General features: G+C 44.3%; 1 protein-coding gene across 1 annotated transcript; it reads left to right on the top strand.

The window, feature by feature from the left end:
- Nucleotides 1-2788: 2788 nt before the first annotated feature.
- LOC124011445 (neuronal acetylcholine receptor subunit non-alpha-3-like) lies at nt 2789-16024 on the top strand. Its single transcript, XM_046324841.1, is given in 7 exon segments — nt 2789-3088; nt 4431-4576; nt 13163-13207; nt 13441-13550; nt 14001-14529; nt 14531-14908; nt 15036-16024. Coding segments are annotated over 7 exon segments (1446 nt in total). The 5' UTR covers nt 2789-3009; the 3' UTR covers nt 15195-16024.
- Nucleotides 16025-17122: the final 1098 nt, after the last annotated feature.

The raw sequence follows: 17122 nt of genomic DNA, 5'->3' as shown, positions 1-17122 counted from the left end.
GGCATAATGGTGTTGAACACTGAGCTGTAGTCAATGAACAGCATTCTCGCATAGGTGTTCCTTTTGTCCAGGTGGGAAAGGGCCGTGTGGAGTACAATAGAGATTGCGTCATCTGTGGATCTGTTGGGATGGTTTGTGAATTGAAAGTGGGTACAGCTTTCTGGGAAGATGGTGTTGATGCGAGCCATGACCAGTCTTTCAAAGTATTTAAGGGCTACAGATGTGAGTGTTACAGGGCGATAGTCATTTAGTCAGGTTACCTTGGAATTCTTGGGCTGAGATGGAGAGAGAAAATTAAATTAAAATAGAATAGTCTGTACTCAGCCACGAGAGAGAGAGAGAGAGAGAGAGAGAGAGAGAGAGAGAGAGAGAGAGAGAGAGAGAGAGAGAGAGAGAGAGAGAGAGAGAGAGAGAGAGAGAGAGAGAGAGAGAGAGAGAGAGAGAGAGAGAGAGAGAGAGAGAGAGAGAGAGAGAGAGAGAGAGAGAGAGAGAGAGAGAGAGAGAGAGAACACACTGATTAATCTCCCAGAGAGAGTGAGAGAAAGAGAGGGGGGTGGAACCAAATGAGAGGCAGAAAGACAAAGAAAAACAGAGGAACTGGATAAGAGCCAGACAGAAAAAGACAAGAGAATATTACTGGACAAAGCAAAGGATGTCGACACAGCCCAGCTAGAGAGATAGACACACGCACACACATACTGTAGATGGCATATTAAATGGCATATTATATTTAAGCAATAAGGCCCGAGGGGGTGTGGTATATGGCCAATATACCACGGCTAAGGGCTGTTCTTATGCACGGCGCAACATATAAGAAAAAACCCGGAGGTACCTTATTTCTATTATAAACATAATTAGAGCACCCGTGGTATACGTCCCAGTTCCTAAGATATAATATATTAGATTCCACAGCAGCAGGATAGGGTGTGGTGTAAGGTTAGAGCTCACGGGCTTGGTTCCTGACCCAGAGAGGCTGCTGGATCAGCAGTGTGTTTGGTTGGGCCACGTCAAGCAGGCCCTGTCAGGGGCTATCAGAGTCTGTGTGTGGTGACACATGATAGAGTCAGAACTCTGAGACAGTATCTGAGACTCCAACTCAGAACTCTGAGGCTGACTAACTGATGGAAAATGACAGGGTGAACATCAACATACACTTTCAATGTCCCATATATCACCTTGATCATGGCAATAAAACCAGAGAGAGAGACCCAATATCTAGAGACGTCCAAATCAGAGAGAGAGAGAGAGAGAGAGAGAGAGAGAGAGAGAGAGAGAGAGAGAGAGAGAGAGAGAGAGAGAGAGAGAGAGAGAGAGAGAGAGAGAGAGAGAGAGAGAGAGAGAGAGAGAGAGAGAGAGAGAGAGAGAGAGAGAGAGAGAGAGAGAGAGAGAGAGAGAGAGAGTTTGAGGAGAGAGAGAGAGAGGTTTGGGGAGAGAGAGAGGTTTGGGAGAGAGAGAGGTTTGGGAGAGAGAGAGAGAGAGAGAAGAGAGAGAGAGAGAGAGAGAGAGAGAGAGAGAGAGAGAGAGAGAGAGAGACAGAGAGAGAGAGAAACAGACAGAGAGAGAGAGAGAAACAGACAGACAGAGGGAGAGAGAGAGACAGAGAGAGAGGTTTGGAGAGAGAGAGAGAGAGAGAGAGAGAGAGAGAGAGAGAGAGAGAGAGAGAGAGAGAGAGAGAGAGAGAGAGAGAGAGAGAGAGAGAGAGAGAGAGAGAGAGAGAGAGAGAGAGAGAGAGAGAGAGAGAGAGAGAGAGAGACAGACAGACAGACAGAGGGAGAGAGAGAGACAGAGAGAGAGAGAAACAGACAGACAGAGGGAGAGAGAAACAGACAGAGAGAGAGAGAGAGAGAGAGAAACAGACAGACAGAGGGAGAGAGAAACAGACAGACAGAGGGAGAGAGAGAGACAGAGAGAGAGGTTTGGGAGAGAGAGAGGGAGAAACAGACAGACAGAGAGTGGGAGAGAGAGAGGTTTGGGAGAGAGAGAGAGGTTTGAGAGAGAGAGAGAGAGAGAGAGAGAGAGAGAGAGAGGTTTGGGAGAAAGAGAGAGAGAAACAGACAGACAGAGGGAGACAGAGAGGGAGAGAGACAGAGAGAGAGAGGTTTGGGAGAGAGAGAGAGAGGAAGATATATATTTGAGAGAGGGAGTGAGAGAGTGAGAAAGAGATACACGAATGAGAGAGGGAGTGAGTGTGTGAGAGAGAGTGATGTGCCATCTCTAGTGATGTGCCATGTCAGCATTAGGTCAGAAGATTTAGTTTAGTTTCATAAAGCACAGTCAGCCATCCTTCCCTCGTCCCCCCTTCTCATAGTAAAGGACTCCTTCTCTAAGTAGGATATCAATAGAGGTGAGGGTCTAGCACCACTCACTTTCCTCTTTGAGGACAGGCTGATGCTAAACCTTTTATGGGCATCGCTTAGGATGAAGAACTGGTAAGACTTTTTGTATCATATATTTTATCAACTGAAACTACCGGGAATCATCTGCTGACATCCATCAAGACTTCACTGCTTTAAGCTCGCCCTCGTGGACAGTCCGTGCCCTGCACGTGGACTTTCAACAGACATGAACCTCTTCCTCTTTCAAACTGCTGCGATATATTAGGCTACCAAGCCATCTCCCAGTGTCTCAGAAGATCATTACAACAACAGCTAAACTTGAAGAATTTAGTCTACGTGCTACCGTTTCCCCACAGGTGCGCATGCACGCACGGTCATCTGCCAGGTGCTGTGGATCCTTAGCTGTTCCTCTGCTCTGCTCCCTCCTCTTTGTCACCGCGCCACACGCTGGAGAGATGTGCAGAACAGCCGCCGGTGCCAGTCCTCCACGCAACTGGAGTTTTGTTCACGGGGAGCTCAGTGGAAGGCTCGTTTTTAATATTAGATAGGGTTTATTTTTCCATTGTCAGCGTTGCTAACGGAATTATGAGACTTGTTCATTGCTACGGGGGCTCTCGAGAAGTTGTATGTCTTTAATGCATGATATTAGTTTATAGAAGCCTCTACAGAGCGGATGAGAATCATCATGAATTTGCCGGTATCTGTGCTTGTCCTTTCGGCGATGTGTGCGTTTTGTCTCGGCACCATCCCCGGTAAGTACAGGAACTGGAACAATTGCATGTCTTGTACGATAAGTAGGGTGAGTTATAAATGTGTGGTGCTTGCGAGGGATAGCCTATATGGAACTGAAAAGTGCACTAGGTTAGGATGGAAATAAAGGTTCCTCTATCCAAGTCACGGGGGGGATAACACATCTGGCCTTACATCCAAGTTACGATATGACCTTCCTCGAGATTCCAATTACTCATATTCCATCTGACAAACTGGAAGCATTAGCTGCGCGCCTGTTTCTCCAAGCAACCAGAATCAATCACGGGAGGACGCTCGCGCGGGTCTGTTTCTGCTGACAGACAGAACCGGTCGACGGGAAGCAGTGACAGACACGGTGTCAGGTGACAGTGTCTGTCTCCCCTTCTGTTCTCTTTCTGAAACTAACGGTCATAATATCTATTGAATTATTGAAGGGTAATTTCCATTTGTCAGTAACACCCCAAGGCTATTCGTAAACGATTGGTATATATGGTTGAAGGTTATGTTGAAGTTGGCAATATCTAAGTAGAGGGTTGCATTTTATTTCTAATGTAATACAGTTTTGATTCCTGGAAGGAAATGATGTTAAGCCTGACAGAATGGGAGCCGGAGGGTAGATTCGCTCTAGCTGCAGGTTATTGGGCACATGCACACACACACCCACACATTTTAAACACTTTATTTTAATCCACCAATCATATTTTTCAAAAAAAGGATCTACCATTTCAAAGGTCCCTGTATGCACTGCCCTCGAGGGTACAGCGAGCACCTCCCTCTCCAAACCGCTAGGCTGCCCACGACAGCTGAAACAGAGCGGAACCTAGCCAATTGCTTTGCCCTAGTTTTTGTCAGGCCCTGAAATCTGGAGGCCACAGTCAAGCCTGTGGCTGAGACTGCCGAATATCAGCGCCACCAGCTTGCACCTACACCAAGGCTGTCCAAGTGTCCAAAGCATACAGAAAGCCAGGGATGGATAAACCGAGACCACAAAAACACACCCTTTCAGCTACACACTCATCTCTCCTGGGGGAGATTCAGAGGAGTTTCAAGTCCGTTGGGAATCAGCCACAGGCTGCCGTGTTGCAGTGTCTGTGTCCCACTAGCCTTCTGTCTGGCTCTCTGCTCCACCCCAACTCCTGTGTCATTGTTCATACTCTGATTCGTATTACTCAACCCCTTCTCATGCAACCCCAGTAAACACCATCTAAAATGAGACAACTTTTGGTCTGTGACGCTTAAACATTTTATATTCAAAATAGCTGTTTAATTGACATTGAGCTTTCTCTCTTCTCTCAGCCCATTTAAACTCTCTCTTTCCCCCCCCCCTTCCTCTCCCATCCCCAGGTGAGTTTGGCTCTCTGGCTGAGATGGAGGACCTCCTGTTAAGGAACCTGTTCCAGGGGTACCAGCGCTGGGTCCGGCCCATCCAGCACGCCAACGACACGGTCACAGTACGCTTTGGACTCAAGATCTCACAGCTGGTGGACGTGGTGAGGATGCCGTATGCATGCACAGGCACGAACGCACACACGCTAAACGCGCACCGCGGCAAAAGACCTTGCCATATAAAGAAACGGTAAAAGACATGGACGTCTCAAAATATCTTGTCTGAATTGCTTGAGCCACGTAGTTCTTGTAATTCTGACCCTGTCCATGTTGCTCAAACAAGTAATGGTGAAAGAAAATAATCTTATAAACCACAGGGGAACAACTCCACTCCTGAGCTGACCAAGGTCCTGAAATAAAGCTGGTGGCCTCAGTGGGACTTCTATCTAGCTTTTTCTCTCCTTTTATGAAACTCTCGGGAACACGCTCTTTTCCAACAGAGCTTTACACTTTTCAGGGCCTGATTTGATAAGGTGAGCTGGTTTAGCTCTTCTGTCAAAGAACACAAGCAGCCAATAGAACAGTCCCATTCATGGTCTTAAATATGAACCTTGCTTAAACAAACAGCAGGGTACATATCTCTTGCTCTCTGAGGGGAGATGCCTGTGGCATGTATGTAATTGTTTAAACTCAAAAAGAGAGGTTGTAAATACTAACTGATATCATACCAAATAATGAGAATGAAAGAATATAGGAAAAGAGATTGGGGGGGGGGTGAGCTGAAGCACGGGAGTAGGAGGGATAGGAAGAGAGAGGTGAATCACAGGAGAAAGCAATAGAGAGAAGTGCTCTGCTTCAGGCTGATAAGTGGTGCCAGTGTTGCTAGCCCTCTTTTCATCATAGGTACACTTCAACTATGACAGACAAAATGAGAGAAAAAAAAATCCATAAAATCACATTGTTGGATTTTTAATGAATTTATTTGCAAATTATGGTGGAAAATAAGTATTTGGTCAACTACAAAAAAGCAAGCTCTCACAGACTTGTAACTTCTTCTTTTAAGAGGCTCCTCTGTCCTCCACTCGTTACCTGTATTAATGGCACCTGTTTGAACAGTATAAAAGACACAACCTCAAACAGTCACATTCCAAACTCCACTATGGCCAAGACCAAAGAGCTCTCAAAGGACAACAGAAACAAAATTGTAGACCTGCACCAGGCTGGGAAGACTGAATCTGCAATAGGTAAGCAGCTTGGTTTGAAGAAATCAACTGTGGGAGCAATTATTAGGAAATGGAAGACATACAAGACCACTGATGATCTCCCTCGATCTTGGGCTCCACGCAAGATCTCCCCCGGTGGGGTCAAAATGATCACAAGAACGGTGAGCAAAAATCCCAGAACCACACGGGGGGACCTAGTGAATGACCTGCAGAGAGCTGGGACCAAAGTAACAAAGCCTACCATCAGTAACACATTACGCCGCCAGGGACTCAAATCCTGCAGTGCCAGACGTGTCCCCCTGCTTAAGCCAGTACATGTCCAGGCCCGTCTGAAGTTTGCTAGAGAGCATTTGGATGATCCAGAAGAAGATTGGGAGAATGTCATGTGGTCAGATGAAACCAAAATATAACTTTTTGGTAAAAACTCAACTCGTCGTGTTTGGAGGACAAAGGATGCGTAGTTGCATCCAAAAACACCATACCTACTGTGAAGCATGGGGGTGGAAACATCATGCTTGGGGCTGTTTTTCTGCAAAGGGACCAGGACGAATGAAGGAAATAATGAATGGGGCCATGTATCGTGAGATTTTGAGTGAAAACCTCCTTCCATCAGCAAGGGCATTGAAGATGAAATGTGGCTGGGTCTTTCAGCATGACAATGATCCCAAACACACCGCCCGGGCAACGAAGGAGTTGCTTCGTAAGAAGCATTTCAAGGTCCTGGAGTGGCCCAGCCTGTCTCCAGATCTCAACCCCACAGAAAATCTTTGGAGAGAGTTGAAAGTCTGTGTTGCCCAGCAACAGCCCCAAAACATCACTGCTCTAGAGGAGATCTGCATGGAGGAATGGGCCAAAAGTACCAGCAACAGTGTGTGAAAACCTTGTGAAGACTTACAGAAAACGTTGTGGTTTTCTGGATTTTTTTTCCCACCTCATTTTGTCTGTCATAGTTGAAGTGTACCTATGATGAAAATTACAGGCCTCACTCATCTTTTTAAGTGGGAGAACTTGCACAATTGGTGGCTGACTAAATACTTTTTTGCCCCACTGTAGCTATAGACACGCAAATGCGTTAGTCCAGTGTCACTTTGATTATGGTTCACTAGCATCCTCAAACATCTAAAGAATAAGCCAACCTTGTAAGAATTAAACTTAAACTCCCCCCTCATACTCATCTGGAGGTTGAGGGTTTTTTGTCTCAGGGACTTCCTACCATTGTTGTCCCTATGTTTTCCATAAGTACATACAGTTGAAGTCAGAAGTTTCCATACACTTAGGTTGGAGTCATTAACTAGTTTTTCAACCACTCCACAAATTTCTTGTTAACAAACTATAGTTTTGGCAAATCGGTTAGGACATCCCTTTTGTGCATGACAAGTCATTTTTCCAACAATTGTTTACAGAATGATTATTTCACTTATAATTCATTATCACAATTCCAGTAGGTCAGAAGTTTACATACACTAAGTGGACTGTGCCTTTGAACAGCTTGGAAAATTCCAGAAAATAATGTCATGGCTTTAGAAGCTTCTGATACGCTAAATTACATAATTTGAGTCAATTGGAGGTGTACCTGTAGATGTATTTCAAGGCCTACCTTCAAACTCAGTGCCTCTTTGCTTGACATCATGGGAAAATCAAAAGAAATCAGCCAAGACCTCAGAAACAATTGTAGACCTCCACAAGTCTGGTTCATCATTGGGAGCAATTTCCAAACGCCTGACTGTACCACGTTCATCTGTACAAACAATAGTACGCAAGTATAAACAACATGGGACCACGCAGCCGTCATACCGCTCACGAAGGAGACGCGTTCTGTCTCCAAAAGATGAACATACTTTGGTGTGAAAAGTTGCTGGAGGAAACTGGTACAATAGTATTTATATTCACAGTAAAACAAGTCCTATATCGACATAACCTGAAAGGCCTCTCAGCAAGGAAGAAGACACTGCTCCAAAACCGCCATTAAAAAAGCCAGACTACGGTTTGCAACTGCACATGGGGACAAAGATCGTACTTTTTGGAGAAATGTCTTCTGGTCTGATGAAACAAAAATATAACTGTTTGTCCATAATGACCATCGTTATGTTTGGAGGAAAAAGGGGGAGGCAACATCTCAAGACATCAGTCAGGAAGTTAAAGCTTGGTCGCAAATGGGTATTCCAAATGGACAATGACCCCAAGCATACTTCCAAAGTTGTGGCAAAATGGCTTGAGGACAACAAAGTAAAGGTATTGGAGTGGCCATCACAAAGCCCTGACCTCAATCCTATAGAAAATGTGTGGGCAGAACTGAAATAGCGTGTGCAAGCAAGGAGGCCTAAAAACCTGACTCAGTTACACCAGCTCTGTCAGGAGGAATGGGACAAAATTCACCCAACTTATTGTGGGAAGCTTGTGGAAGGCTACCTGAAACGTTTGACCCAAGTTAAACAATTTGAAAGGCAATGCTACCAAGTACTACTTGAGTGTATGTAAACGTTTGACCCACTGGGAATGTGATGAAAGAAATAAAAGCTGAAATAAATAATTCTCTATTATTCTGACATTTCACATTCTTAAAATAAAGTGGTGATCCTAACTGACCTAAAACACTGAATTTTTAGTCTGATTAAATGTCAGGAATTGTGAAAAACTGAGTTGTTTGCAAACTGATATGTGACAAATCTTAATAACAAAAAAAAAATTTGGGTCTCAAAATAGGTGTCACTCTGCCCCTCCTGCCCTGAACGACGGGTCGCCACTGCCCGCAATAGGGCCAGAGGCAGAGAATCCCAGTGGAGAAAGTGGAGCCGGCCAGGAAGAGACAGCAAGCAGCACTGCCTTGTCGTTCACCTTCGCACCCCTGGACCAGACTGCACTCAATCATTTAACCTACTGAAGAGATGAGTCTTCAGTAAAGACTTAAAGTCGATACCGAGTCTGCGTCTCTCACATGTATAGGCAGACCACTCCATAAAAATGTATCTCTATAGGATAAAGCCCAACATTTGGTGGACCATAGTGTACGTGTAAGTGTGTACGACAGGATCAAATCAGAGAGATGGATAAGAGCAAGTCAATGTAATGCCTTGTAGGTTAGGCAGTAAAACCTTAATCAGCCCTAGTCTTAACAGGAAGCCAGTGTAGAGTGGCTAGCACTGGAGTAATATGATCAAATTTTGGGTTTCGAGGCAACATCCTAGCAGCCGTATTTAGCACTAACTGAAATTGATTTAGTGCTTTATCCGGGCAGCCGGCAAGCAAAGAATTGTAGTATTCTAATCTAGAAGTGACAAAAGCATGGATTAGCTTTTCTGCATCATTTTTAGACAATGTTTCAGATTTTTTTTGTTGCATTGTTACGAAGATGGAAGAAAGCTGCCTTTGAAATATTCTTGATATGTTTGTCAAAAGCGAAGTCAAGGTCCAGAGTACCACCGAGGTCTTTCACAGTTTAATTTGAGACGACTGTACAACCATCAAGATTAATTGTCAGATCAAACAGATCAAACAGATCTCTTTGCTTCTTGACCTAGACATAGCATCTTTGTTTTCTCTGAGTTTAAAAGTAAACAAGTTTCTGCCATTCACTTCCTTTATCTGAAACAGGCTTCCAGGGCAAGCAATTTTGAGGCTTCACCATGTCTCATCAAAATGTACATGTGTGTCATTCACAAAGCAGTGAAAGTTGACTTTTTTTTCCCCGAATGACATCAAGAGGTAGAATATGAATATAATCCACAAAAGTGGAGACAAATTTGACCCCAATAACTACCGTGGAATATGTGTCAACAGTAACCTTGGGAAAATCCTCTGCATTATTATTAACAGCAGACTCGTACATTTCCTCAATGAAAACAATGTACTGAGCAAATGTCAAATTGGCTTTTTACCAAATTACCGTACAACAGACCATGTATTCACCCTGCACACCCTAATTGACAACCAAACATACCAAAACAAAGGCAAAGTCTTCTCATGCTTTGTTGATTTCAAAAAAGCCTTCGACTCAATCTGGCATGAGGGTCTGCTATACAAACTGATGGAAAGTGGTGTTGGGGGTAAAACATACGACATTATAAAATCCATGTACACAAACAACAAGTGTGCGGTTAAAATTGGCAAAAAACACACACATTTCTTCACACAGGGTCGTGGGGTTAGACAGGGATGCAGCTTAAGCCCCACCCTCTTCAACATATATATCAACGAATTGGCGCGGGCACTAGAAAAGTCTGCAGCACCCGGCCTCCCCCTGCTAGAATCCGAAGTCAAATGTCTGCTGTTTGCTGATGATCTGGTGCTTCTGTCACCAACCAAGGAGGGCCTACAGCAGCACCTAGATCTTATGCACAGATTCTGTCAGACCTGGGCCCTGACAGTAAATCTCAGTAAGACCAAAATAATGGTGTTCCAAAAAGGTCCAGTCACCAGGACCACAAATACAAATTCCATCTAGACACTGTTGCCCTAGAGCACACAAAAAACTATACATACCTTGGCCTAAACATCAGCGCCACAGGTAACTTCCACAAAGCTGTGAACGATCTGAGAGACAAGGCAAGAAGGGCATTCTATGCCATCAAAAGAAACATAAATTTCAACATACCAATTAGGATTTGGCTAAAAATACTTGAATCAGTCATAGAGCCCATTGCCCTTTATGGTTGTGAGGTTTGGGGTCCGCTCACCAACCAAGACTTCACAAAATGGGACAAACACCAAATTGAGACTCTGCACGCAGAATTCTGCAAAAATATCCTCTGTGTACAACGTAAAACACCAAATAATGCATGCAGAGCAGAATTAGGCCGATACCCACTAATTATCAAAATCCAGAAAAGAGCCGTTAAATTCTACAACCACCTAAAAGGAAGCGATTCACAAACCTTCCATAACAAAGCCATCACCTACAGAGAGATGAACCTGGAGAAGAGTCCCCTAAGCAAGCTGGTCCTGGGGCTCTGTTCACAAACACAAACACACCCTACAGAGCCCCAGGACAACAGCACAATCAGACCCAACCAAATCATGAGAAAACAAAAAGATAATTACTTAACACATTGGAAAGAATTAACAAAAAAACAGAGCAAACTAGAATGCTATTTGGCCCTACACAGAGAGTACACAGCGGCAGAATACCTGACCACTGTGACTGACCCAAAATTAAGGAAAGCTTTGACTATGTACAGACTCAGTGAGCATAGTCTTGCTATTGAGAAAGGCCGCCGTAGGCAGACATGACTCTCAAGAGAAGACAGGCTATGTGCTCACTGCCCACAAAATGAGGTGGAAACTGAGCTGCACTTCCTAACCTCCTGCCCAATGTATGACCATATTAGAGAGACATATTTCCCCCAGATTACACAGATCCACAAAGAATTCAAAAACAAATCCAATTTTGAAAAACTCCCATATCTTTTGGGTGAAATTCCACAGTGTGCCATCACAGCAGCAAGATTTGTGACCTGTTGCCACGAGAAAAGGGCAACCAGAGAAGAACAAACACCATTGTAAATACAACTCATATTTATGCTTATTCATTTTATCTTGTGTCATTTAACTATTTGTACATTGTATATATATATATATAAAATATGATATTTGTAATGTCTTTACTGTTTTTTTAAACTTCTGTATGTGTAATGTTTACTGTTATTTTTTGTTGTTTTTCACTTTATATATTCACTTTGTATGTTGTCTACCTCACTTGCTTTGGCAATGTTAACACATGTTTTCCATGCCAATAAAGCCCTTGAATTGAAGTGAATTGAATATATATAGTGAAAACGGTCCTGAAACGGAAACGTGAGGAACACCCGACACTTACATCCAGAGACAAACATATCTTTCCGACAGAAGATCTAAACCAGGCAATAATTTGTCTCTCCAAAGAATGTGGTGATTGATGGTGTCAAATGGTACGAAGGTCTAGGAGCACGAGGACAGATGCATTAAGGTCATTTACCCTCTTCATGAGTTCAGTTTTATGATGGGGTCTCAAACCAGAATGAAGCTGTTCATATACATTATTTGTCTTCAGGAGGCAGTGAGTTGCTGCACAACAGCTTTTTCAAAATGGAATGGGTGATTTGATACAGGCTAATAGTAAAAAAAAAAAAATTATTTTACAAACTGATATGTGACGTGTTAATGCCAAAATAACAGGCAACGACAAAAACATTTGCAAAAAATGTGGGGCTCAAAACCGGTGGGGCTCTGCCTCTCCTGCCCTGAACGACAGGTCGCAACTGCCCGTAAGCTGCGCAACAACTTTTTAAAGAAATTGCGTGAAGTGGGGGATTCGTTATAGGCCAATAGTTAAAAAAATACATATTTTCCGGGTCAAGATATTGTCTTTTTCAAGAGAAGCTTTAATACTGCCACTTTTTTTAGTGAGTTTGGTACACATCCGAAGGATAGGGAGCCATTTATGTTCAACATAGGAGGGCCAAGCACAGGAAGTAGCTCTTTCAGTAGTTTAGTTGGATTCGGGTCCAGTATGCAGCTGACTATTTTTGTGACTGTATCAAGAGACATAGGATTAAAAAACTTGAGTGTCTCCATTGATTCTAGGCCCTGGCAGTTCTGTGCAGCTTCAGGACAACTGAGTTTTAGCGTAATTCTCAGATTCAAAGAGGAGTCTGTAATTTTGCTTTCTAATGATCATAATCTTTTCATCTAAGAATTTCATGAATTCATCACTGCTGAAGTAAAAAGCCATCCTCTCTTGGAATGCTGCTTTTTAGTTAGCTTTGGGACAGTATCAAAAATATGTCGGCTTCTTATTCTCATTAGGCTGGAAAAATAGGCTGATCGAGCAGCTGTGAGGGCCCTTCAATATTGCACGGTACTGTCTTTCCAAGCTAGTCAGAAGAATTCCAGTTTGGTGGAGAGGTTATGGATATACAGTCAGTGTCCAGATTTCAGTTCCAATTTAGCCCATCTGAACAGTAGGCTACAGTTCCCTTGACGTGCCATAGGCCTACAGTATGTGAAGTCCCCATCTTGTGACTGGCATTTTGTGTAGCGCCTCACAATCGTCACATAACAGGCACTGCTATCCTCTCTCTTTTACCACGTCACCAGATCTTTCTAAAACATTACTTTTCAGGCCCTTTATTTTCAACTCTCCATTACGCAGATTTTTCTCCTAATGATTTCAACTCTGACTCTTGTCCTTTTTGAATCTGTGGATTGATGTTAACGTTTTATGCCCGTTCCCAAAAGCATTTGGCGATTGGCGTGTTGGCTATTTGACGACCGTACGGCTTGGCCCTAAACGCTTAGTCTTATACTCTAATACCAGACTAAAATAAAAAAGGCAGAACCTTCATGTAGCCTATCAGTATAAATTGCACAAGAGTGATACATTTAGAAATGGTTTCAGGTGTAATCATGACATAGTGTAAAAAGGAAATGGAACAGACAGCAAAATTTGATTCCATTTGAAATGACATCCGATACACATTTCTAACCTGGATGTCTCCTCTGCTCCACTCGACATGACCTCTCTTTCTCTCTCGCTCTCACATACACACACAGGATGAGAAGAACCAGCTGATGACCACTAATGTATGGCTGTGGCAGGTGAGGAGGTTGTGTGTGTGTGTGTGTGTGTGTGTGTGTGTGTGTGTGTGTGTGTGTGTGTGTGTGTGTGTGTGTGTGTGTGTGTGTGTGTGTGTGTGTGTGTGTGTGTGTGTGTGTGTGTGTGTGTGTGTGTGTGTGTGTGTGTGTGTAACTGTAGCTTGTAAAAGGCATAGAAACTGTTGTCCACAGAAGAGGATAGATGGATAACAATCTGTTTTTTTTCCCCTCAACAGGAGTGGATAGATTATAAACTGCGATGGAACCCTGAGGACTATGGTGGGATCACATCGATCAGAGTTCCATCTGAGACCATCTGGTTGCCCGACATTGTGCTCTATGAGAAGTAAGCTCAATGATGATGTCACGTGTTATGAAGGGTTTATTTAGCATAAAGTCTACATAAAGACAGTGTAACTTCCACCTATATTCACACTAATAGCCCACATTGATACTCCATATCCTTTTTTGTTTGTTTGATGTATTCCTAAGAAATATATGTTTTATACACACCCTAGAAAGCCAGTATGGAGGTTAGCTCTCAGGCTACAATGAAAGGCGGCCAGTGTGTCGGGGGGAAAAAAATATATGAGTTCAAAAAGTACTTGTCCTCAAAACCATGACGAATAACCCAAGGAGGCCGAGATGCAAAGATCATATAATTATATTAATCCATGCTCAAAAGAATACAAAAAGTGAAAGTGCAAGGTGCTAGAAAAATAAGTTTTGGACTTATACACACCCTAACCATAATATTAACCCTAATCTTACACCCTGCCCCTCTCTCCTCTCCCAGTGCTGACGGGCGGTTCGAGGGCTCCCTGATGACCAAAGCCATCGTTAAGTCCAACGGTAGGATCACGTGGACCCCTCCGGCCAGCTACAAGTCGGCCTGCACCATGGACGTCACCTACTTCCCCTTCGACAGACAGAACTGCTCCATGAAGTTTGGCTCCTGGACCTACGACGGTAACATGGTGGACATGATCCTGTTAGACGACTACGTGGACAGGAAGGACTTCTTCGACAACGGCGAGTGGGAGATCCTGAACGCCACGGGGGCCAGAGGAAACCGGCGAGACGGGCTGTATTCCTTCCCCTTCATAGCGTACTCGTTCATTCTGAAACGTCTCCCGCTGTTCTATACCCTGTTTCTAATTATCCCGTGCCTCGGTCTGTCGTTCCTGACCGTGCTGGTATTCTATCTGCCGTCGGACGAAGGGGAAAAGCTCTCACTCTCCACCTCCGTCCTTGTGTCTCTCACTGTGTTCCTCCTGGTCATAGAAGAGATCATCCCGTCTTCCTCCAAGGTCATCCCTCTCATCGGGGGAGTACCTCCTCTTCATCATGATCTTCGTCACCCTCTCCATCATCGTCACGGTGTTTGTCATCAACGTGCACCACCGGTCCTCAGCCACCTACCACCCCATGTCCCCCTGGGTTCGCTCCCTCTTCCTTCAGAGGCTACCTCGGATGCTGTGCATGCGGGGCCACACTGACCGGTACCACTACCCCGAGCTGGCGCCGGAGAGTCCTGAGCTGAATCCCCGGTCCGGGGGTCAGAGGAGCAGCGGGGCCCATGGACAGAGTCCTCGGGAGGGGAAGGAAGATGAGAGTCAAGCCTGGGTCACCATGCTGGAGAGAGCTACGTACTCCGTGCGTTACATCAGCTGCCATATACGCAAGGAACACTTTATCAGAGAGGTGGGTCACCATGCTATATGTTTTAATCAACGTGATATGTAGTGTAATGACATTTATATAATGTAATACTAAGATACTGAATTTGTTCCTCTTTCCTTGATTTTTTTCCTGTTCTTCCTGTTTTCAGGTGGTCCAGGACTGGAAGTTTGTGGCTCAGGTTCTGGACAGGATCTTCCTGTGGGCCTTCCTCACTGTGTCGGTCCTAGGGACCATCCTGATCTTCACCCCTGCCCTGCAGATATTCCTTAGTACCCCTCCCCAGTCAGGACCCAGCAACCCCCATTAACACATCACCCCACCCCCCCAGTCCAGACCTAGCATCCCCCTCCAACTCGGCACCCAGTCCAGGCCCTCTACCCCTCCTGAATTCCCCAAACTGAGGCCTGGACACCCGACCAACAACTCAACCCTGACCCCCAGTCTGACCCCCAATTTGTATCAAAGCCACGATAGTATGTACAGTAATGTAGCGTTCTGAAGCACAAACATTGACTGAAATATTTTGAATTAGTGTAAAATGTGCAGTATATTCTCTGTGGTTACTGTAGATACCAACAACATACTTAGTTCTTCACATTATACTCCTCAAAACCGTTATTGTCAGACCCATATATTGTGATCTTAGTTAGTGTAAGTTTGTCTGTGAGTGGAATGGTAGCGGCATCCAGGCCGCTCTGATTGGACGATCAGTGTTCTATTTGTGGTGATTCGGGGCGGCAGGTAGACGAGTGGTTAGAGCAAATCCCCGAGCTGACAAGGTAAAAATCTGTCGTTCTGCCCCTGAACAAGGCAGTTAACCCACTGTTCCTAGGCCATAATTGAAATAGGAAGTTGTTCATAATTGACTTGCCTAATTAAATAAAAATACATTTTGGAGGTGTCCTCATTAGCTAGGAATTGTTTGAGTTCTGTTTTTTGTTCTGGCTGTTGTGACCTTTGACTTTTATTTCACACTTGTTTGGGCACTCCATCAACTAGTTCATTTAAATAAATTATTGTTCAGGTACATTGACTATAGTCCAAAAAAAATCCTCTGTCGATGTCCAGCCACTTTTGTGATTACTGTTATGGAGTATGATGGGTAACACAGTGAAGCAGACTCTACAAACCATCGTTCTGATGTCCTGATGTACATCAAATCATCATAAAGAGATTTTGAATACGGCAAGTTTGTATTTTGTCATGTGGTTTTGAATGTCTATATCCCTTCATTTGGATTCGCTTGGAACTCTGTTTACATAGTCAAATTGTGCAAGAGAGTTGTGCGTGTAGCATTTTATTCCACTAGATGGCAACCTTGGTAAGACTATTGTCAGCGGTCTCTCTCCTACACGTCAGCAGTCTGTAGGCCTATTGGAGGTGATTATTTATAACAATCCTTTGGTCCTGATTCTTCACTATATGTAGATTTACATGTGATCTCTCACACACTGACACACACTCTTGCACGTGTTCTCATGCACACAAACGCACGTCGCCACACATGCAGACACGCACATGCACAGCCACCATATCGAAAAGTAGACACCTTGCCAGAGTGCATGCGAGACAAACACAATGACATAAAGGGGGGAAAAAATGATTTCTGAAGGATGCTTCTTTTTAGGAACTGTATATGTGTCTTTGAGAAGCTGTACTGTACTCCCTTCAATTCAGCTACCAAAGTGTGTGGAACCGTTTCCTCCCAGGTCTAATGCTATACTGACATTGTATACAATATCACATTGAGCTCTTTGTTCTTCCCCTCCTTTCTTCCTCTCCTCCCTGTGTATCTCTTGACTTTTTCTCTCTGACTCCGAAGTGTTTGCGAGAGGTCCAACCTTTCCCAGACACCTCATAAGCCTCAGACACAAACATCAAAACTCACCTGACCCCATTCCATCACAACATTAGGTTATGAGTGATGTGTCCAGGCCCTGCTAAAGTCAGGGCAGTCTTAACGTGTGATGTGCCCAGGCCCTGCTAAAACCAGGGCAGTCTTAACGTGTGATGTACCCATGCCCTGCTAAAGTCAGGGCAGTCTTAATGTGTGATGTGTCCAGGCCCTGCTAAAGCCAGGGCAGTCTTAATGTGTGATGTGTCCAGGCCCTGCTAAAGCCAGGGCAGTCTTAACGTGTGATGTGCCCAGGCCCTGCTAAAGTCAGGGCAGTCTTAACGTGTGATGTGCCCAGGCCCTGCTAAAGCCAGGGCAGTCTTAACGTGTGATGTGTCCAG

Source organism: Oncorhynchus gorbuscha, linkage group LG23 (genome assembly GCF_021184085.1).
Source record: "Oncorhynchus gorbuscha isolate QuinsamMale2020 ecotype Even-year linkage group LG23, OgorEven_v1.0, whole genome shotgun sequence".
Taxonomy (NCBI): domain Eukaryota; kingdom Metazoa; phylum Chordata; class Actinopteri; order Salmoniformes; family Salmonidae; genus Oncorhynchus; species Oncorhynchus gorbuscha.
This window is presented reverse-complemented; position numbering and strand designations above follow the sequence as displayed.